The 22,440-nt window shown below is 44.7% G+C and overlaps 1 protein-coding gene across 4 annotated transcripts in view; it reads right to left on the reverse strand.

Annotated features, from left to right (window-relative positions):
* The window catches only part of CAMK2A (calcium/calmodulin dependent protein kinase II alpha), a 109,867-nt gene extending 87,727 nt beyond the window's left edge, over positions 1-22,140 (reverse strand). For 2 of the 4 annotated variants that reach the window (XR_008328940.1, XM_053377020.1), the window contains exons 1-2: positions 21,793-22,140; positions 2,040-2,134 (exon numbers count right to left, since the gene is read on the reverse strand). Coding sequence is in view for 2 of the 4 variants with exons in the window: in XM_053377020.1 (XP_053232995.1) it covers positions 2,040-2,134; positions 21,793-21,854 (157 nt within the window). In the remaining 2 variants the exon portion in view is untranslated. The remainder of the gene's footprint in view (positions 1-2,039; positions 2,135-21,792) is intronic. The other 2 variants (XR_008328941.1, XM_053377021.1) reach the window with 2 other exon arrangements.
* Between the last annotated feature and the right edge of the window lie 300 nt (positions 22,141-22,440).

A 22,440-nucleotide genomic window follows, 5' to 3' on the forward strand; every position in this document is an offset into this window, starting at 1 on the left:
CAAAACGGTTGTTGCCTGTATATTAATGAGCTTCATGCATCCATGTCAAACTGCTTTGAGGCTCCTTTTATCTGAATGAGCAAACAAGCCACATTTAACCCTAGCTTCCAATCAGATCTGAACCAGAAAACTATGGTTAATAGCATCCAAACAAGCCAGAATATGAAGCTAGTTTCCAGATCTTGGCTTGTTTGGAAGCCATTAACCATAATTCTAATTCAGATGTAATGGGAAACTATGGTTGAATGTGACTTCTTGGGTTCCTTGCCCATTCAGACAAAAGGAGAAACAAAGGGGCTATGCGCAGGTGCAGAGACATAATATTTTGAGTGTGGCTGCTGAATCAGCCTATCGATCAATATTGTTCTATTACTCTGACTGGCAGTGATCCTCATGCAGGGGTCTTTCTCAACATGAGTTTGAACCTCCGACCTCCTGCATGCAAAGTATGATTGACAGATACAGAAACTGTGGTGGCAACTTCCTTCAAGTCCCACTAGGAAGCATGAGGGAAAACATCATGCTATGCAAATTTATGAGTCCTGTCCTGGGGATTGAAGTAGGAAGGGCATGAGGGTGAGCCACCAGCAAGCATTTAGGGCTTGACCATTCAAAGGGTGGGTTTGAAGACAGGAGCTCTGACTGGCCCTTGAGCATGGGTTTTCTACTGGAAGGCAGGCAGATCAAGACATTAACCATCACCAAGGCTGAGATAATTGACATTCTCCAAAGCCTCTGCTTACTGACACCTATCCAAGTGGTGATTTCACCATGTAATGCTACTCTGATGCGGCTTGTCTGTATGTTTGCTGTTTTATAAGACAATGTGCTCTTCAAAAATGCCTGGAGGAAAGATGACTTGCTTCTTATGAGTGTTTTCATACACAAAACCTAAAGCAGCTCTTAAAGCAGGCTTTATGATTATGAATGTAAAACTTGTATTCACCAGAATGCCTATTTGCATTGCAAATGCTGTCCCTCTGCTCTCTCTGCCACTTAGCAACAATAGCGAGACAGAGGCTCAAAAGTGATGTGCGAAAACACTCTTGATTTTACCTAGTTTAAAAGTAATTGGAGAAACCAATAAAAGTTGTATTTTAGCTACAAGAAGCAAGAAGGGCTAGCGATTGTAAAATTTTAGAGTTGTTTCGCCACAGTAATAGAATCAATAGTTTTGCAAAGTTCCTGTAATTCAGAAACCCTGAACTGATTGTTATAATTGAAGAAAGAATCTCTTTGGGAACTGGGTGCTGGCTGCTCTTTCTTAACTGTCTCTTGTGTTGACAGCACAAAATCCCAAACCTCAAAAGCCTTAAAGGGGCAGTGTGGCCACTAGTTACTGTGCACAGGCCAAAGCTATGAGTTTATACCTAGCCTCAGAACAAGAAACTATCTGAGCCTCAGTTCTCCATCCATAGAATGGGAAAAGCAACCACCTAATTGTGGGAAGGCTGGAAAACTAGCCACGTAGCATTCTTTGCAGTTCAAATGTTAGATCAGGGATTGTAAGGGATAGTAACCATATATATCTCTCTAGCAGTTCAAGAAGGCCATTCCCTCTGTCCTATTCTCATTCCATTTCTCATCTTCACTGTGCATCAGTTTCAAGGAGGTGGGAACGTACAATATCCAAAGGTGGTTTTTTTTGCTTTAAATGCTGTCCTGTGGGCTGGGGCTAAGGGATTGAAAGGGGTTGTTGGAGATGCAGCAGCAATGTTGATGGAAAGTATGGCTTTCAGTCACATGCAGGGTTTTGCATGTGGCCACTCTAGTTCTACAGCTGGGGGGGGGGGATTACCTTCCTAGGTGCCAGCTGATCCTACACTAAAAGGATGGATGAATGGGTAAAAGTAATGGTTCTAGCATGTATGAAAACGTGTGCCTAGACTTCTTCCTTTAAACATGTGCTTGTAGCAATTGTCACCACATCAGTTCCCAAAGCATGTAAATATATATAGGCTACTATAAGTGCCGTTCACTGCAGCACACAGGTCTGAGGAATCCCTTTCCAACATGTAGTAAGATCAGGCAGCACCTACCACGAGCTGAGAGCTTCTTGGTGTTTATGATCTTGGCAGCATATTCTTGTCCTGACAACACCTTCACACACCTCCTGACAATTGAGAAAGCACCTCTGTTGGAGAGAAGAAGAGAAGAGAGGGAGAAACCCCCAATACATGAGATGTTTGCCGAATAAAGTCACGTGCCCCACATGCCTACATGTTTAAAAGTGAGAATGTTCAAAAGAACGTTAGGAAGAGCCAGGCTGGTGGAGGCAAAAGGCCCGTGCACAGTCTAGCATCCTGTTTCCCACAGTGGTCCTCTGGAAAGCCCACAAGCAAGACAAAAAGGTAACAGATGTGTCCTCTGATCCTGGAAGTAGTATAAAGCCATCATGATCAGTAGTCATTGATGCTCCTCTTTTTATTAACAGCACATTAAAACCTAGAGCAGAGGTTTTCAACCTTTTTGGGTCCACGGCTCCCTTGACCAACTACATTCTTTCTGTGGCACCCCTGTGGGGCTCAGGAGCCCAGTTAGGTCACCCCTTGCCTGCAGAGCCGGCAGCCCCTCACCCCTTTTTGAATACCCTTGTGGGGTATTCCCTCAGCCTCCTCTCTTCTCCCCTCTCCTTGCGACAGCTGCTGTCCCTGGTCTCTGAGCTGCACGCCCCCCTGCCCCAAAGAGAGGTGATCCTCCCACTACCCCACTGGGGCCTGAGAAGCACCCCCTGGCCAGCTCCAGAAGCACCATTCGCCCTGAGAGCTTGTAGCCAGGGCTACTGCAACCAACAGCTGTGCAAGCCTTTGGGAGGCAGAGATGTGAGAGGGCATCAGAGGAGGAAAGGGAGGGAAGAGGGACAGAAGCCAGTGTTGCCCGCAGCACCCCAACCATCATTCAAGGCACCCCAGCACACTGGTTGAAAACCACTGCTCTAGAGAATGGTCAGGTGTTTAGAAGGTTGCAGCAGTTCATCCTTTCCTTATGATAACCCCTAATCTTAACTCCTACCCCCTCCAATCCCCTTCACCAAAGCACTCTTCCCTTTTCTCTGGTCCCCACTTTCTCTCCTTTTGCCACAGCTGCCAAATCTTAGCTCTGCCTCTATCTTCAACACATTACCTACCCCAAATGAGTGCCATTTCCTATCTCTTTGACACATTCTGAGTGTGACAGGGGGCGGGGGAATGGGAAGAACTGGCTGTATCACATTAATGTATCACATTAGTTTCATGACCTTCATAGAATCATAGAATTGTAGAGTCTGAAGGGACCACAGGGGTAATCTAGTCCAGCCCTCTGCAACTCTCTTTTGCCCAAGGTGGGGTTCAAACCCACAACCATGAAATTAAGAGTCTCATGCTCTACCAACTGGGCTATCCCAAACAGATTCCTACAGCAATCGTGTAGGGTAGTTTAGGGTGAAAATGAATGGCTTGCTCAAGGCCACCCATTCAACTTCACGGCTGTGTGGGGGATTTGATTTTGGGTTCCTCACATTCTGGCTCAATACTCTAAGGCTGAAGTGGAAATTGATAACTAGCTTGAGTAGAAACACTGGGGTGAGGTGAGGGGTGGGGATTTTCCCAACAGAGAGGTTCAGTGTGCATTAGATCCACTTAGGGAAACTTTCCCATTCAAATGGCATTTGAAAGAAAAATCAGCAATGTGGATGTAATAAAGAAAAAAAAAATCCGTTATAAAAAGTGACAATTTGTCTCCTTCATTCAAGCGTTTGGCATGTTTCCCCTTCCAATTTTTCACATTGTCTTCTCCCCCCTCCCCCTGAACAGTGACTTTTTCCACTGGTGGAAAGCATTAAGCACCTTCTGTCTTATCAAATGTCTCTTGGTACAAATGGCAGTCAGTGCCTGCCAATAATAATGCATTTTAATGAAGGAAAGATTGACACCAATGCAGTTTTTGTGCAAAAGACCCAACTTGAATGTGATGTTGCTGAAATTTTAAAATATGACCTAGCGGCAAAGATTATAGCGACAGCAGCTACCAGGGCTAAACTATTCTCATGTTAAAGAAATAGAAACTTGCATTCTGCGGTCTATATAAATTATGCCAGGTTAAGAAAAATTGCATAGGCTTGCTTATTTCATATAATTTGTTTTGTGCCTGTCAGTCAAGCAGGCCTGGCCGATATATTTTTCTGTCAGAGGCAAAGATGGTGGTGTCCTCCACTCCATGTATGGAATCCAGTTTGGCTGACAGCTGAATCCTACTTCAGCACTGGGGATGGCAACATCCTCCTCTGTACCTGGGGACAGATGTCTAGTTTAAGGTGTGCAAGGAAGGCTTGTCTAGGGGACTCAGGGAGTGAGGCTGGTAATTCCCAAATTTGTGGATATTGGGGGTTTGTACTACCTTCTGGCTTAAATCACATGCAAGTTCAAGCTTTGGAAATAAAACTTGTACCCCACCCCATAACCCTAACCACAGGTATACAAAACTTGCTTTACTTTTTGCATCCCCTTGGGATCCTAACTGTTGTGACAACTTCACTGCACCACAGTCTTTTATGGGACTGGTCGTTTTCATTTATTAGGCTAGTGCATCCACAGTGGCTGGAGAAGGAATGCTCCATAGAGAAGCAAGAGCGGGTTAAAGGCAGAGCCCTTTGAGCTCTGCTAAGAAGATGATGATTTGTGATGCCACCAGGCTTCCCACAAGTGAAACTGTATTATGAAACATGCTTCCTACAGGATGCTTCCACATCAGGCATACAGTTCATATCCTGGTGGATTTGTAGATGCCAAGACTTCATTGACCCCTGATGGTAAACATTAAAGCAGAGGTCAAGAAAGAAGACTGAAGATGCGTGTTCTTTTCTCCTCTTCATGGGCAGCTACTTTTCAACCAGAAAGCAAAGCTTTGACTTTTTCAACCTTGACCTGACCAGTGCCATTTACCTACAGGGAGAAGTGGCCTGCTAGTTTCTAAAACAGCTTGGCTTCTGTTAATCTGAGCCTCCTCTGCAGAAATAGAAGAATCACCTTACCGAGTAGAGTTAACTACCTCTTGCTAATACTTAGTAGAGGCAAAGGAGGAAATGAGACATGCTGTGAAGGTACGCTTATATTCATTGCCTGGGAAATAAGATTTGCAGCGGGAATCTTGTCATTTCTTGGCTCTGTGGTGCTAAAATTGAATGGTAACGTGTTTCCGGATGTGAGGTTTAAACTGGCGCTTGCATTTCCCACACAAATATCACTCCTGGAAAACCCTACAGTGACCTGTGTGTAAATTCAGACTAACCTTCACTCTATTCCTCTTTATACTTTGCATTAACAATATTCACATGTGCACAAATGGTATTGGAGAGGACCACAGAGACAGGTGTGAGAATGCTCTTAAGGGAAAGAAGACTTTGTGCCTAATTAGATACTTCACCCTTCTCGTTTTTTATTATGCCTTTAACCACTTATAATAAACAACTTGTTTCAGGCCCTAGCCACTCGGGTGGCAGATATGACATTGGGTTGGATCCTTAGTTTAATTGGATGGGGGGTGTCCCCCCCAAGGGATCAGCATATCCCCTTAAGGTGATTCTGGGGAGATGCTTCTGTCTGGATGCCCAGACAGGGGCTGATGGGCCACAGCACCCCCAAATAGTGAACTTGGAGGGGTTGCCCTGATTGGATGTACCGGTATGTTATAGGGTGATGCTTAACTTTGGTTAACCTTGCCAAAAATCAACCAGCAGTCAGGCTGGTTAAGTCACGATACACACCCAATGCCTAGGCCAAAAACTGCTGACACCTGTAATCAATAAAGTTGTGGCCTGTTTAAATCCCATTTTGGTTGTCCTGTGCTTATTGCCTCTACATCTTTCCTTGGCCCCACTGCCTGCAGCTCCACTGCACCTGGGCCTGCAAACCAGATTCCTGATGAATCTCAAGGAGCTCAGAACTGAAGCTATACTTTATGCTTGACTGAGGGAAACTGAGGCATGGCTCATACCAGCCAAGGGCATAAAGTAAGCAGTGCTGGGACTGAAACCTGCCTGAGGGCCACAACCGCTGCCTTGCAAGCCCTTCTCCCTAAGCTGAGGTGGCTAGATGTTAGTGCTGTGAAAATGCACCCTTTGCAGAATAAACAAAAAGAAAAAGAAAAACCACTCATGGGTCCAGCAATTGATAATGGTGTCACAGAATGTTCCTTGGTGATCCCTGGCTTAGATTAAGCAGTGATGGTACCACAAGAGTATCCTACTTGCCATTCACAATGTCTAGGGATCTGCATCCAGGGGGCAATGGAAGGTGGAAGTAGGGGGGTGTTCTTAGTACCACTTACTTCACTTCCATTGCGCTCCCATGGCTGATTTTTGAAGCCACATCCACACAATCTGTATTGATCCTGTAGTTACTTGACGAACACTGTTGTTTGATGCCGCCCCCCAACCTCATACCAGGTTCAATCCAATTAGAAAAGTGAATGAGGAGTAAGCGGTAATGTGAAATTACCCTAACAGTCGCTGCACTGGCCCAGATGAGTGCAGGCGACAGCTTAATGAACAGCAGAGCTGGAGGGGTGGGGGAACCTAAGAGGTTGGGGGGCATCCGGGGGACACATCCCTGCCAGCTCTCTTACACAAACAACTCTGTGCAAATGTGGCTTGAAATGCAGTGCAGGATGGTGGTGCAGGAATGACCCTGCTGCGTTTCATGTGGGGGGTCTCTCAAGTGGGGCCTTTATGATGCAGAGGTCTCATTCTGCACTCTGGGGGCTAGAGACAGAAATAACTAAAATGGGAGAAGGAGTAAGTCGCTTTTTTAGACATCATACGTAGTAGGTATAAATCATGGGTCCCCTATTTGAAATACCCCCAAGTGTGATGTCTGCGCGTCTTGTCTCCCTAATAGGCCCACATATCAGAGGCACCCTTCTCCCCCCACCCTGCGCCCAGTTTCCATTTAGTCGGGAAATAATCACGCTCCTTTGTATCTAGCGCTATTTCTGCCAAATCTATTCCGCCTGGAGGGGGTGGGCATAGGAATTACAAATATCAAGAGCAATCTCTCCCCACAGCAAAACATATATAGAGAAGGAAAAGAATAAACACAGGAAAGGGGGCTCCAGAGCCTCTGAGGAGAATGGAGAGTAACTGATTTTCCCGGTGGGGTGGAAGGATGAGGGCAATTTGGGCATGAATATGAATCTTTAGTCAAATAGGAAAGCGGCGGGGTGTGAGGAACAGAAGCAAAATGTTCATTGAAATTCACGTAGCAAAGCAAACCCACACACAAAGGGCCCCTGCTGGAAACCATCGTTCTGGGTCACATGGCAGTCAGGCCTGGCAGTGAGCGGGGTTTGGAAAAAGGAGACCCTTCTGGAAGAATTAAGGTAGCTGTACTAACTATACAGAGGGGACTGGGGCTGAGTACTTGCCGGCTGTCTTTGCTGTAGGAGCCTGAGAATTATTCTTTGCCTGTGTATGAAGTGGACTATTAATATCTCATTCACCCAGAGGGCCAAGGGCTTAATTTGGACGAAGGGAAATAAATGTTGCATTTCTTCTCCACAGAGGGGCCCACCAATCCATTCTCGGTCCTGAAGATTTTACTTTTATGTTTCCCTTCCCTGCGCTTTTGTCTTAATCGCATCTGCTTTCCCAGCAGCAGGAGAGGGGGATGTGAGAACAATTCCCTGACAATTTCTCCACAACGGGCTCCAGTACCTGGCTAGGGTAGGAGGGCAAGTGGGCGGAAGGAAAGATGGCAATCTTTTAATACCCGCAGAGCCTTTGCAAGTATAATAAGCTGTGCATGAGACTGCAAGTTGCCTGCCTCCATGTTCTTGTCATAGCTAGCTGCTTTGCTCCAGTGTAACGCAGCGCTAGGCTTGGCCATGTGAAATTCAGATTCAAATTCCCTCTCGGTTCTAAAGCTCATTGTGGCTGTATACACGTGATAGCCTTAAAGCACATGGGAAGCACATTATTTCCCTCAAAGAACTCTGGGTCCTGCAGTTCCAAGCAACCCTTAACAAACTACACTGGCTGCAAAGCTTTGAGCTTCTCACAAGTATACACACTCTTTCTCTTGGTACCTTCCATGTGTTCTATACACAGTGACCGACCCAGAACTACTGCCTTCCACATCCTGGTGCCCTCCAGATATTTTGGACTGCAACTCCCATCCCATCAGCCCCAGCCAGCCTGACCTGAAAATAGCAGTTCCAAGTCTCCCCTCCCTCTTCTCTCGCTCTGAATGTTTACAACTGGGGATGCAATGATGCAAAATGATGTTATCATCATGGCACAAGTTCCCCCCACCCGCCCTGCTTTACTGGGGAAGCTTTGCAGAGCTCTAGAGCTATTCTACCTCCCCCCCATCTCCCAATGGGGTATTTGGCCCAGATATCTAGAACACTGTTAACAAACAATGCAGATAGGATTTCAACAAAAGAAAGCAAATAAAGCTGCATTTACAGAACTGGGGGTGGGGTGGGAGGGGAGCCCCCAACAGCCCATCTGCCACAGGTTTCTCAAACTTGCAGAGAGTCCCCTAGATAGCTGGAGACTAGTTGCTATGGCAATGCAAATTATCACTAAGAAAGAAGCTCTGGTGGAAAAGAATAGTCTTCACCTCTGCTATACAGGATGCTTCCAGGCGGGAGTTTATTGTGGACTCGCTGTTGCTCAACCACATGACATCATTGTCATCAAAATGCCAGCCTCTCTCTCTCTCTTTCTCTCTCTCTCTATATATATACACATATATGAATGATCTGGATTTCCCCTTACCACGGAAAACCCGTTAAGCAAAAACAATCTCATATATATATGTCTGCAGCCACTGCAGACTCCACCCCCACAGGTGTGAATGAAATTCAGCACGACATGCTGAATTTTTCTCAAAAAGACACCATTCCATAACACAACAGGTACTGCAGTCTGGAAGGAATGTTAGAAAATGGGACAGAAGGACTAGCATTATAACCAGGAAAGCCAAGACAATATTCCCCACATTGGAATTCATCTGTAGTCTAACCACCATATATGATTTGTGCAAGCAAATCAGGATGGATTCTGAATAAACAGGTCACCCGAAGGTCTCTAGCTCACTCACACTGTGTGATCTCCCAGGCCCTGACACTGCTAGATCATCACCACTGCATGCTCCTCACCATTTCCTCCCACCAAGCTTGGCAACCCATCCATGGTCAAGCCTGCAAACCCTGCCCTGCCTCTAAGCAATGGATCCTTTCCAGGTTTCTGGTATATTTTAAAACATGGGTCTACACCATGCATTTAAAGTACATTAGTGGTTTAACCCCACCCAGGGACGGCTGTGGGTGGGATTCCTGCATTGCAGGGAGTTGGACTAGATGACCTTCAAGGTCCCTCCCAACTGTACAGTTCTGTGATTCTATGATCTGATGCACATTTAAAGCACATGGATTCCCCCAAAGAACTATAGTTTCTTCACTCATAGACAGAGCTACAATTTCCAACATCCTTAACAAACTACAGTTCCCATGAATCTTTAGGGGGAGTCATGTGCTTTTTATGTGCATTGGGTGTACTCTAAATGTATGCTGTGAATCTGTCAATAATACAAACTGTTAAGGGTGTGAATACTACTATATTTGAAGATTATTGAAAATTGCCGATAGGGAAACTCCCATACCCTTTAGATCTGTCACGTAGTCACACCTCTGCCTACCATTATCCAATTTGTTTAGGTGGGGAGTCACACTGAAAGCTGCTCCTTACTCAAGTAGCTTGAAATCAGAGGTGGCAGGTGAAAGGTAGATGTTTGGATGAAGTGAGCACATAGCAATCTGAGCACTGCAGGTGCCTGTTAACAAAAGAACGTGCATGGGTGTATGTGAGGAAGGAGGAAGTGGCTGGCTTAGCAAGCATTCTCTGAGTATTATGTGTGTTTCAGGGGAACCAGTGTCTCATATGGATTAGACAAGACCATGATGTGCAGTACAACTGTGTAACCTTGTTCTTTTAAAATTGAGGACCTCCCCCCCCCCCATGAACAGGTCAGATATAATGAAAGGGATAGGCAAGCTTCATAGAAACTGTAGTTTGTTTTTTGCATTTCCCCTTCTCTCTGGCTTAACTGCTCTCATTATCACTAAGCATTCAATGCATGCTACACGTGCAGCACACACACACACACACATTGGACTTCTTGTGAGCAATATTCAGCTTGCCCTTTTTGTACTGCATGCAGGACCACCTCACAACTTCACAAGTTGCTCAGGAACAAATGTTTGAGACATGGAACCTGTGGCCCAGGCATTCTCCGTGTGGTACCTGTAGGCACACATATATCCACGAAGGCCTTCTGTATTGCCTGGAGGGTCCCCTTCCCCCACTCCTTCTCCCCAATTACTTCCGAAAGACAACTAATTAGTCTTCTGTTCCACAGCCCTGCTTTACACTTCACCATCAAGCCAATGGACTAGGACCTGGGAGAGCAGTGTTTGAATCCCCACTCAGCCATGAAGCTCACTGGGGGACCTTAAGCCAGTCACCATCTCTTAGGCTAACCTACCACACAGGGTTCTTGCAAGGATGAAATGGGGAGGAGGAGAACCATGTACATCACCTTGAGATCCGTGGAAGACAAATGTGGTATGTAAATGCAATAAATAAATAAAGAAAAATTTGGTTCAGTTGATGGATGTTGCACATATTACGGGTGTTTGCTTGTTAATAAAAGATCTGTTCTACATTGAATCTGGAACTTCATGCTGAAGACAACACGTAGTACAAGGAATGATATACACTGTGTGAAAGTGCTGTAGAATATTTGAGGGCTCTGCATGCTTTATCTCTCTCATGTAAGGCAGCTGAACAAAGGAGGAGGAAGATATTTGAGTATGAAGAATGGAGGAAGAGCGGAATGACATTGAGAGGAAAATGGCAGCTTTAAACTTTATCAGAGGTTTGAGCAATTTAAAACAAGGTTTCAGTACAGCAAGAAAGGAACTGGGAAAGAGTCTATAGTATTACGTTGGCTTCTTGATGTCAGTTTCTGTGTTGCATCCATTTCTGCGATTTCTTCTTGTTAAAACTTAAAAAAACAAAAAAACCCTAAAATTCCATATCCATTCAGACCTCTCCCGCCACTTCCCATTCTCAGTGACCTTCCCTTCTAGCTCCCATGCCATGGCCACTACGGCTGGGCAATCTGCCTTCTCTTATGCTCCTCTGCCACACCCTGACTTCACGCAAATCCAGGATTTTGATGTAGCATTACAAATCCTTCAAGGGGAGCCATGTGGCGACACTCTTACATTTTTATTATATAGTAAGATTGGAACTGTCTTTCTCTTCTCTTTCAAAGGTTGTGTACGCACATGTTCAGGAAGGAACCAGAAGGACATGTGTGCAAGAGCATATTGCATAGAGTTCTGTGTACCGTGGCTGGGATTCACTGTGTCCATATTTCAGTTTGCATGTAGGTGGTTGAGTGGGTGATGCATCCCTGCTGGCATTCAGACACGCATAAAGTTCGACAGCAAGTAGTGCTCACATGAGCCCCCCCCCCCCCCGCAAATATATCCCTTCATTCAGCCTTCACTACGATCATGCACATTGTACAAAGGCGGTCTGTAGAAGAGAGCAGAGATGAAAGACCAAACTAGATTTGCCGTTAAATACAACTTTGGTTTTGTTCTTTAAAAAAATGCATATGACATCCACTAGGGTGGCTGATAATTATTGGGATCACTACAAGACTATGATTCTATGATAAGTGGAGAGGAGGAGTTTAACAATTTCCTCCCCAGCTGCAGCCCTGAAGAAAATCCATTCTGAACCTGCTATTTGCATGGGAGGAAATCCCCAGTTGGCACCAAATTTGGCTGGTCCAGAGTTATCCATAAAATCCCCTTCACTCCTATTACACCCACACTTTCCTTCCTCAATATGATTCGGTATGATTCAATGTGAACTAGTTGCCACCACTGCATATAGAGAAAGCATCTTTTCACAGCTGATGTAAATGAGCATCTTGGAAGTGCCTCTTCCCCATAAGTCCAATGGGGAAAATATGTCCATTCTCTCTCTCTCTCTCTCTCTCTCTCTCTCTCTCTCTCTCTCTCCCCCTCTCCCTCTCCCTCTCTCTCCCTCTCTCTCTCTCTCTCTCTCACACACACACAGTAGCATCTGGTTTGCCACTGTTGGAAACTGAATGTTGAACTACATGCAGCTTTGGTTTAATTTGGCAAGCGCAGCTTTAGTCATAGTATTGAAAGATAACGTTGGTAATAATCAGCAGTGTTGATCCACTCATACGATTACGGCTCATGGCTCTACAGGAAAACAGCTCTCTACGACTATTCAAAATAGACACACACACACATTCAGCCAATGCTATAAATGCCTTGCTGTTGATAGTGTCATGAATATAAGCCTGCTGTCTGAAAGCAAAAAATGCTTGAAATCTATTATCTATATAAGGTCAGGATACCTGCATTTGACACTCATGGTTGAATTTCCATGTGGTGTGGGAGACCTCAGGCCTGTGGCCCTCCAAGCCTCTCTATCTGGTCCTCAGGACTCCTCCCCACACCCTCCCCAGAGTCACACACCCTCTTCTCTCCAGGGCACCAACACTGCTTTGCACCCTCCTGGACTGGAATGTGTCATTGAACTGCCTTTTGCCTGCCTGGGTGCAGAATAGAGGGTGTGTGTGATGAAACCAGATGGCCTACTGTACAAAGATAAATTTTACTTCCTTTTTTTGTTCTGCCTAATTTTGCCTCTGGCCCTGCCCCCCCCCCTCGGTATGTGGCCTTCAGGACATGGTCCAAAAGGCAATGTGGCTGTTTGGCTAAAAAAAGTTCTCTGCTCGCAAAGCAGAAGTTTCTAAGGCGTTTGGAAAGTGCTGTTTTTGTACTGGTACCTCTTTGTTCAGGATCAGCAATGCCCATGCAGCCTGCACCACCAACTTCTCATTCCTGAAACAGGGGAGGTGAGGATGTAAGTGTACCAGCGAGGCCTGAGAGGCTCTTCTCAGCTGGGTTACACGTTTCCAGGAGATTTATTAACCAGAATGCCTACATGCTTTGAAGGATGTGCAATATATTTCCCTCTGCTACAGTGTAATTTATATTCATATTTACATCTGTGTGATATTTTTATATTGCCCTTTCACCATATTCCTGGGGTGCTTTACTAAAGCAGGGGTAGCCAACTCATTGTTGGACTCCGATTCCCATCAGCCCCAGTCAAGAATGATGGGCACTGTAGTCTAACAACACCTGGGAGGAACTACCATGGCTACCCCAGACAAAAAAGAACAAGGCAATGAAAATACTAAATAAATAAATAACAACAATGCCATGCAGGACACCTGTTGAAGAACCATACCTGAGAACTGCACTGTCTCATCATCATGGCGCAACTTGAGCAAACCCAGGGGACCAGTTACGGGTGCCTTTCTAAAGTGATGGAGGCCACACAGTATATAACTGAAGAACCACTGTGGTCTGGTGGTAGACTAGGGATGGATCTATACTCACTCTTTAAACATTCTTAGAACGATGTTGTTGATATCATTCTAACATAAAAGGAATCTTGATTTCTTATTTGCCTCCTTTTCTACAAGGCCTACCCACTTATTTCATGGGGAGAACTCTACAGCGCTCTCTGGTGTCACATTTTAATAATGCATTATTGACGTTTTACAAGAACGTCATTATTATAAACCTTTAAAAACTCATTTTTAGTGTTAGATTAGTGTAGATGAGTCCTATGTCCAGTGGGGACCAGACTCAGGTTTCCACTCAGCTATGAAGCTGACTAGATGAGCTTGGGCCAGCCACTATGTCTCAGTCTGCCCAGCCTCGCAGCCTCTTGTAAATATATTATAATGCCAGGGGACAGAAGTCCACCATGTTGAGCCCCTTCGAAGACAAACAGGAAATAAATGCAAAGAACATGCACTCTGGCTACTGCAAAGAATATAACTGAGCTCCCTTTGTCTGAAAAGTGGCAAAGGAGGTTTTAGTACACCCAATAAACTTACATATCAGAAGAGGCTGGGGGGGGGGGAGTAGCCAACTGTCAGTGGGAGGAGAGCAGCTTCTGCCTTAATTTTAATTTCTGAGTGCATGCAGGTCCCTGCCACACAGGCAGCAGCATCCCCCAGGCAAAAAGAGCTTCCTTCCCCACAGTTCTTCACACTTGTGAGCCTGTGAGGCCACCTGCCTGCCTCCCACTCCTCCTCCAAACCATTTTCAGGGCTTATCTCCCTTCTAGAAAGAAAAGTGTGGGTTGGGAAATTTCTCCCCTTCTTATTTGTTCAGCAAATCCTTTCTTTTCCCCCTGCAGCTCTGGGAATGAAGGGCCTGATTATATATTGTCACATGATAATTCCACTCAGCCACTTCTTTTGCCTGCTCATGGCAGGGGGGGGGGGTGAACTCAAAGAACTCAGACAGAGGCGTTCTGCTCTTTTTCTTTGCCTCTCTCTGATTCCCCCCAGCCCTGCCCTCTTCATTTCTATGCCCCTTCTCCATCTTCTTTGCCCCTCCCCAACCCTCTTTGGGACTGAGGATTGTTACAATTCCATGACAAACATTAGGGTGGAAAACATCTGCTTCCGTCAGGTATCAGCTCGTGCATTCAGAGCGATCGATCAATGGCATTTTCCCCCAAGAGAAGCTAGTTTTCTCTGCCTCACTAATGATAAGAGCTGCCTCTCCCAACCTGCTGCACTCTGAATGTTTGGGACTACAACTCCCTGCCCAAATCATTCAAAGCTCACCAGGTCAGGGAACTACTGGGGTTTAGACCATACTATCAAATTTTCAAGTGATGCAAGAAAACTGAATTCTAGAAATTCTGCCTTCGCATTCCTGGGATTGGGGGGCGGGGGGCAGTTTAACTAGACCCACTCAGTAATGCTAGCATTGAGAAGGATATTCCTGGTGTGCTGTCAGCTCTTCCCTGCATTTTAATTATCACCATTCCCCATGCCCCAAAGGAAAAAGAAAGTCTTATCTTCTAGTTTTGTTCTAGGGATGGGAGCAGTGTGACCTTGCGCAATCAAAGGCTCTACTAAGTGTCAAGATGTATAATAAAAAGTAGTGGCCATCGAAAAGCTAATGCTGCCAAGCACACCAGTGGATTATTGTAACAGGAATAATTCATTCCAAGTGAATTTCTGTAAACAGGGATTCAGATTGATGTAAAAAATAATAATAATCCTGCTGTAAAGCACCAAGCAGTTGTATAACACTTTACGCAATGAAAAACTTGCTGAACAGCGCAAGTCATGGTCTCTCCCCCCCCCCCCCAGTTATTTCTTAACATAGAGGATATTTGATACAAAAAGGTCATAGATGACATTACATTTTCCGTAGATGACATTAAGTCAGACCTTACAACCATTCCCCCCCCCACATCACAAGTGTAATTTACTGAAACTTATCATTTGAATTTTTAAAAAACTGCATTGAAGACATAGTTTGTAAAAAAAAATTTAAACTCTATCATGCAGTTTTCAAAAACTAAGAAATAAAAAATGATATTACAAATAAAAATGTAACCTCTCCCCGGAATATTGTGTTTTAAAGAATCTAAAAGATACTAGATCGTGTGTGTGTGTGTGTGTGTGTGTGTGTGAGTGAGAGAGAGAGAGAGAGAGAGAACAAAACCAAATTATAAGGAGCTTCTCCAGGCTCATATTTTATATGTTCTCCGGTTCCTGTCTGAGGCTTCAGTAAATGTTCAATATTACAACAGGTAAGTTCTGTTTCAGAGTTTTTCGAGAGCGTGCCAATGGGGTGATCTAGTGCACATTGTTCACTTAGGTGTTCAAAATCTTTTGGACAACGTCCCTCTCCGAAAAGCTCCTGAGAAGCCTTAGCAGTCCTGGGACAGGAGGAGAGGCTCTCCTATGCTTCAGTAAAGAACCAGAAGCAAAAAGTAGGAATAAATGGACAGTTCCATGCTAGAGATCATTAGGAAAAGGATCGACGAATAAAAACATCAAGATTGCAATGCCTTTAAATAAACCTATGGTGTGATTGCACCTTGGAATACTGTGTACTACTGTTTCCTGCATCTCACAAAAGTGCATTGTAGAGCTGGAAAAGGCATAGGAAAGGGCATGCAAAATGATCATGAGAAAGGGTTACAACTTTGGGGGCTCTATAGATTGGGGGGAGGGCAGGAGAGTAATGGAGCAACGTGATAAAAAGGTAAAGGTACCCCTGCCCATACGGGCCAGTCTTGCCAGACTCTAGGGTTGTGCGCCCATCTCACTCAAGAGGCCGGGGGCCAGTGCTGTCCGGAGACACTTCCGGGTCACGTGGCCAGCGTGACATCGCTGCTCTGGCGAGCCAGAGCCGCACACGGAAACGCCGTTTACCTTCCCGCTAGTAAGCGGTCCCTATTTATCTACTTGCACCCAGGGGTGCTTTCGAACTGCTAGGTTGGCAGGCGCTGGGACCGAACGACAGGAGCGCACCCCGCCGCAGGGATTCGAACCGCGACCTTTCGATCGGCAAGCCCTAGGTGCTGAGGCTTTTACCCACAGCGCCACCCACGTCCCGAGCAACGTGATAGTTGTGTATAAAGTATGTACAGTATAGAAAAATTATTGTTATTATTATAGAGATATTCCCCACTCCCTTTCATAATACTAGAACTTGAGGTCATGCAAATGAATCTGAATGTCGGGAGATTCAGGGCAGACAAAAGGAGCTTCTTCTTCACACAGCTCATAGCTGAACTACAAAATTCACTTGCACAATATGTGCTGATGGACGCTGATTTAGATAGCTCTAAAAGTGGATCAGAGAAATGCATGGAGGAAATGGGGATCAATGGCTATTGTTGTCATGATGGCCATATACCACCTCCAGGTGCCGGTTGCCGAGGAAGAACAGCTGGGGAGCGCTATTGCTCTTAGGTTCTGCTTTTGGGTTTTCTATAGTCCTCTGGTTGGCTACTGTGGGAAAGAGGATGCTGAAGAGGCCCTTGAACATAAGGGTGCTCTTGTGTTTTTACAGTAATTTTAATATTGATTTACTGGATAAAAGGTGTGCATTTCTGCTGGTGACAAAAAATGGGAGCTAATGATATGGAATTCCATGCTCTTTAATTATCCTGTGCTTTCGTACAGTGCATGTGGACCATTTGGAGCTGGACCATATGAGCATCTAGAAGATGCATGATGCTGGTCTTAACCATATATTGATATTATTGCAAACTGGAACTACAGAGCTTGAAGGGACCGAAGGGTAGTTTCACCACTGCTGGTATAACCAAAGAGGAAGGGATACAAATCTTAAGAAGAGGTATCGACCTGTAGGAGAATTGGGCGCTGCTGGCGAATTTTAGTTTGTGAGCTATCTGTGTTTACTACTCTCTTTGCACCAGCAATGATCAAGGAGGAAACATGGCACAATCCCCTTGGGGGGGGTGATGATTCAGATGTGCTGATTCAGCATTCTGAAGACTTGCAGCTCACTATGACCAAAAGCTCTGTGGCAGAACATCATATGCTCAAAGTGTCCCTTACGCCTTTCTAATCTCACACTGAAAACACCACTGTATACAAATTACTGTTTTCCTAGGAAGTTCACTCCATTACTGATCAGCTCTTAATTTAGAACAATGTTCTGATTGGTTAACTTAAAATGACTTTAAAACCATTTAACACAGCCAGGTAAAGATAGATAGATGGTCGATAGAACGTAATGTTTCTCTACCAACAGTTCTGTTTCATATGGCACTGGAAAAGCTGCCCTCAGAATTTGACGAAGTTATTGTGTGTCTCAATATACTGGAAGCCTCTCCAATGAGTAAGACTGAATTCAAATTTGGATGTTCCTTACCAATGAAAGCTCTACACTTTGGCTACCTTTACTTGATATCAATTCTGAAAATTGTTCTTTCCATGGCCAAACAGTAGGGTTGCTTGGTTCCAACTACTACTACTACTACTACTACTACTACCACTAATAAAAATAATATTATGTTGGATTGGTGGGATTTTTCTTTTGCTTTGATTTTGGACAAAAAAAAATTACTTTAACCAAGGGTGCTTCCACACAACCTGTTTACTACACATTCAGCCTGATTTGTCTACGGGGAGGTTAAATGATGTTGCATCAAAGTGTTATTCTGAACTTTCCTTAACACAAAAGGTCTGATCCTTTGGGGAAGTGGTTTTGCAGTGCAAGAGCTCCCAATCAACTCTCACTGTGGAACCTGAATTTGCCAGTATGCAATTGAATGCAACTGAGCAGCGATGTCACGCTGGCCACGTGACCCGGAAGTGTCTCCGGACAGCACTGGCCCCCGGCCTCTTGAGTGAGATGGGCGCACAACCCCAGAGTCTGTCAAGACTGGCCCGTACGGGCAGGGGTACCTTTACCTTTACTTTAATTGAATCCCACCTGGAGACAGTGATGTTCCAAGAATGATTTTTCAGTCCAATTTAAGACAAACATAAATATCAAATGACAGTATTTTATATGCTGAATATATTTCCTTTCTCAAGTCACTTTGTTCCCCACAGGACCCTGGAAAGGTACGTAATCGGAGGTATTTCACTCCGTCTCCACCAGGGGCAGCATACTCACAAGTTCCTTTTCATTGCTTGCAGTCTGCCAAAATGTACTTTGCTTTCTCATCCTGGAGTGCCTTTGTCTTATATAACACAAATAGCAACCTCCACACACCACATCTTCCAACTAACATACACTCCATATAGCCAGTGGTGTGTTAGATCTTTCAAACAGCCATGTTTTAGGAGCGCTGTGGGGAGAATGAGAAATGCCAAGTCTACTCCCTTGGTGCTGCCATCTTTATCCTGGTGGGATTTGCAAGCCCATTATTTCTTTGCTGTGTGAATCTAGAATATAATAAGCAGGGGGATGGGGGACGTGTTCCCTAAAAGAGCTATATTTTTGTTACACATTTACTCAATATGAGAAGGGTGTGACATTAGGCATTTCCACAAAAACATAATGCATGTTAATAATGCTAATGACGATGTAGCCAAAATTTATTGATAGTAGCCCAGTACTCAAAATAATCTCTTGAAACAAATAATTTGCATACCAGTGGATCCTCTGTGAGTAGTTCAGTTTGAGGACTAGGACATGAGTTGCCTCAGTAAATGCATGGATAAGCTTTTAAGATGCAAATAACATTCTTTGGGGTTTGCTTGTGTTTGGAAGAAGGTGCCCGCCAAACAAGCCCCTTCATGTCTAGTAAAAACAATCTCTGACAGTGTCCCACATAAGAGTACACTCTGAAATATCTTAAGATGAAGATATGCATAACCTCGTGCCTCAAGTTAAACAAAACCTCTCCAGCAAATCCCACTTGTTTTGGCTTTCTTCCTGAGGAAGTGGCCATCTTGCAACCGTGTTGAGTAACATGTAATGCAATATCCAGAAAACATTTTAACGGCGTGGCTCACTGCTCAAAGGACTATGGAAAACAGTGGGTGAAGTGTGCTTTGGGCAGATCCGCCAGACAGAGACATGTTCCATGCAACACTTATCCTTTCCTTCCTGCGTCACAGTCAATAACATTTCACAACCAAAGGCACATGCAGCCTTCCATGGGATACTGTGTGACACCAACAATCTCCTCCTAAGCTGTAACAGAGGAAAAATGGAAGTTCTGCCACACCCTTCTGACCATAGGAATGTTTGAGTGAAGTGCTGGGTGAAGTAACAGGGAACGAGCCAGGGCGGGAGGGGGGGGGGAGTCAGTAATGGATGCTGACCATACCAAACTGTTGTGAGGTAACCAAAGATAGCCAGCTTTTTTTTATTTTTAACCTGAATTCTCACACTGTTGGAACACTGTGCCCTCTCTTTCTGAGCCAGGTACCATCTAAACGCTGCTCCTTATAAGCTCTCCATCCAATTCAGTGGCTCTTGTGAACACTTCACAGACTCACAGCCATTAGCACCCCTCAAAATAGCGCCTGCATGAGGGCTAGGGGTGATGTTAGAAAGCTTCCCGAAGAAACAGGTTTGAGTCTTTCCCAGGTGTCAATTAAGAAGGAATCGCACTCATCTTCTGGACTGAAATAAAGCTTTGCAGAGATCTGGCCACTGACTCATCATTCCGCCACCTATGCATGATTCAACAGCCCAAATGTTTGTGAAAATAAATGCAATGTCTGGTGAACCACATCTAAATATGTTCCCTGCACAAATGCATATGTGCACACACATCAGAGGGGTACATGTACCCTGCTAGTTTAAACGGGTTCAACTTCTATGGAGTTGACTCTTACTGAATTTATCCCACTTTGTCCTGTTCTCCGCTTTAAATTGCATGTGCTAAACCACATGTGTTAACACATGAGTCTAATTTCCTCTACCACCCCTTCTCGAATCTTGTTTGCTGTGAAGATATCCCCCAGTGCAACTAAATGCATCCAAAATTCCAGGTACTTGCATGCAAACATTTATACGTATGCAAAGTACCACTGTGTGGACTTGGAGAAACACGAATGCCAGCAAATAGACACACCTACATATTCAAATCAGGGGCACATATTCACAATATGTTGCAAAGACAGAAAAATGCCAGCACAAACAAGAGGGTCTCCAACAAAGGATTATTTATACAGACACTTAGGATTGTCAACGTGTGTGGAGAAAAAGCACATAAACACACAAAAATCCATAAATGCTCACTATTCGAGGATCATTTATAGGCGATATCCTTCCAGTCTTGAACATCTAAATGTGCTCTTATGAACAAGTTACATATCTATAGATATAGATATACAGACACACATATACAAGGCACACTACTGACACATGAAAGATATATGCATTGCCTGATATGCATCTAAGATACTTGATCATGTAAAGTGAATTCTCCCATTCTTTAAAGTGAAGTGCATATGCAAAGTGAAACAGATATATAAATTCACACATGTGGTCATATGCACACAAAAATACTCGGAACAAGAGATATGCAAGCTGACTGCAAAAGAGAGGTGCAAACCTAGCTGTGCATGCAAAGATGTGGTTTAATATGCAAAACTATACACTGTCACATCTGTTCATTACAGTCTCAAAAACCCAACTGGCATTCTCTCATTCTGTTTCTATTGCATACCTGTGAGTGTTTTTACACACAGGTTTCAGGGTTCTCTCTAAAACTGTCTCACCTGAAAAGAGGGTTAAGGGAATATAAGCAATGGGGCAACTGCAATCCAGGGCTGCTTTATAAATCACCAGTCCTTCGTTCCCTGGGAAGACAGCGACTTCCCCGGAAAGTTGTGCTTGGCGAGGCAAATCAAGCACATCAACTTCCCCAAAAAGAAAGTGGCACTTGGCGTAATTATTTTAACCTGGATCCTAGTGCCCTTGCCCTCTTCCGCTGGGTCATCTCAGAACTACAGATAGCAACACAAGTACAGTATACACACACAGCAAGCGCGAACGATGTTAGAAAGCGATTTTAACACTTCCCACACTGATCTCATTGCTTTACAAAAGTGGAGGAATATGGAACCCTTATTTTATCAGCAGACTGAAAAAATGTTTTGCCAGCTCCAAGACTGGCTCTGCTTTCCTGGAAGCCCCCCTCCTGCCCTCTTTAAAGCCTACATTTCCCTGCTCTCCTGCGAGTTTGTTTTATTGTTCACTCCGTTGCCTTTTCTCCCCCCCCCCGCTCCCCCCCCCCGGGATGCCAGCTGTTCCCATTCTGGCTGATGCCTCCATCCCCCCCTCCGACTCCTCAGTCCAGTACTCTCATTCATTTCCAGTACAATCCCTGCCCCCAAAACACACACACTGTATCTGTCTTAAACTTACTTCCCCAGCTCTTCAAAGAGCTGGTATTCTTCCGTGAACCGGGTGCAGGTGATGGTTGCCATCCTGGATGGTGACTGCCTCCCCTGGCGTGAAGTTTTACACAAACACCTCTCCTCTCTTGAGCACGCACTTTCTCGTTTTCCTCTTCGCTCCTAGCGCTCTCGCCTTCTCAGAGGTAAATAAGCGAATATGTATGATTGACAAGCCTGGAGATAATGATGAGGGCAATTTGTCTTCTCAGCCTCACAAGCCTTCGTCAGCATCCAGTTCTCCATAGCAACCACCTCTGGAACGCCCTGGTTTTGTTGCCTGGGTAACTGCTTCCCAAACACCTGCTTCGCCCGCTACTTTGTAGCTCTCTAACGCCCTGACTCTGTCACTGTGAAAACTGCATCCTTAGCCAGAAAACAGAAGATGACTTGAAGGAGAAGACCATATATATATATATATATATATATATATATATATATATATATGGGCAAATTAAGTCAAGCAACTGAGAATTAACTGGGGCAAAAAGGTTACTATGGAAACTGCAGTTTCCACATTACAGGATGGTCTCTGGAAAGACAGGATGCTGTTGCCCTGGCAACTGCATCTTATTCTCCAGAAAGACAGGTATTGCTGCGTTGCCCAGGCAACTGCAAT

This window comes from Podarcis raffonei, chromosome 2 (assembly GCF_027172205.1).
Source record: "Podarcis raffonei isolate rPodRaf1 chromosome 2, rPodRaf1.pri, whole genome shotgun sequence".
Lineage (NCBI taxonomy): Eukaryota > Metazoa > Chordata > Lepidosauria > Squamata > Lacertidae > Podarcis > Podarcis raffonei.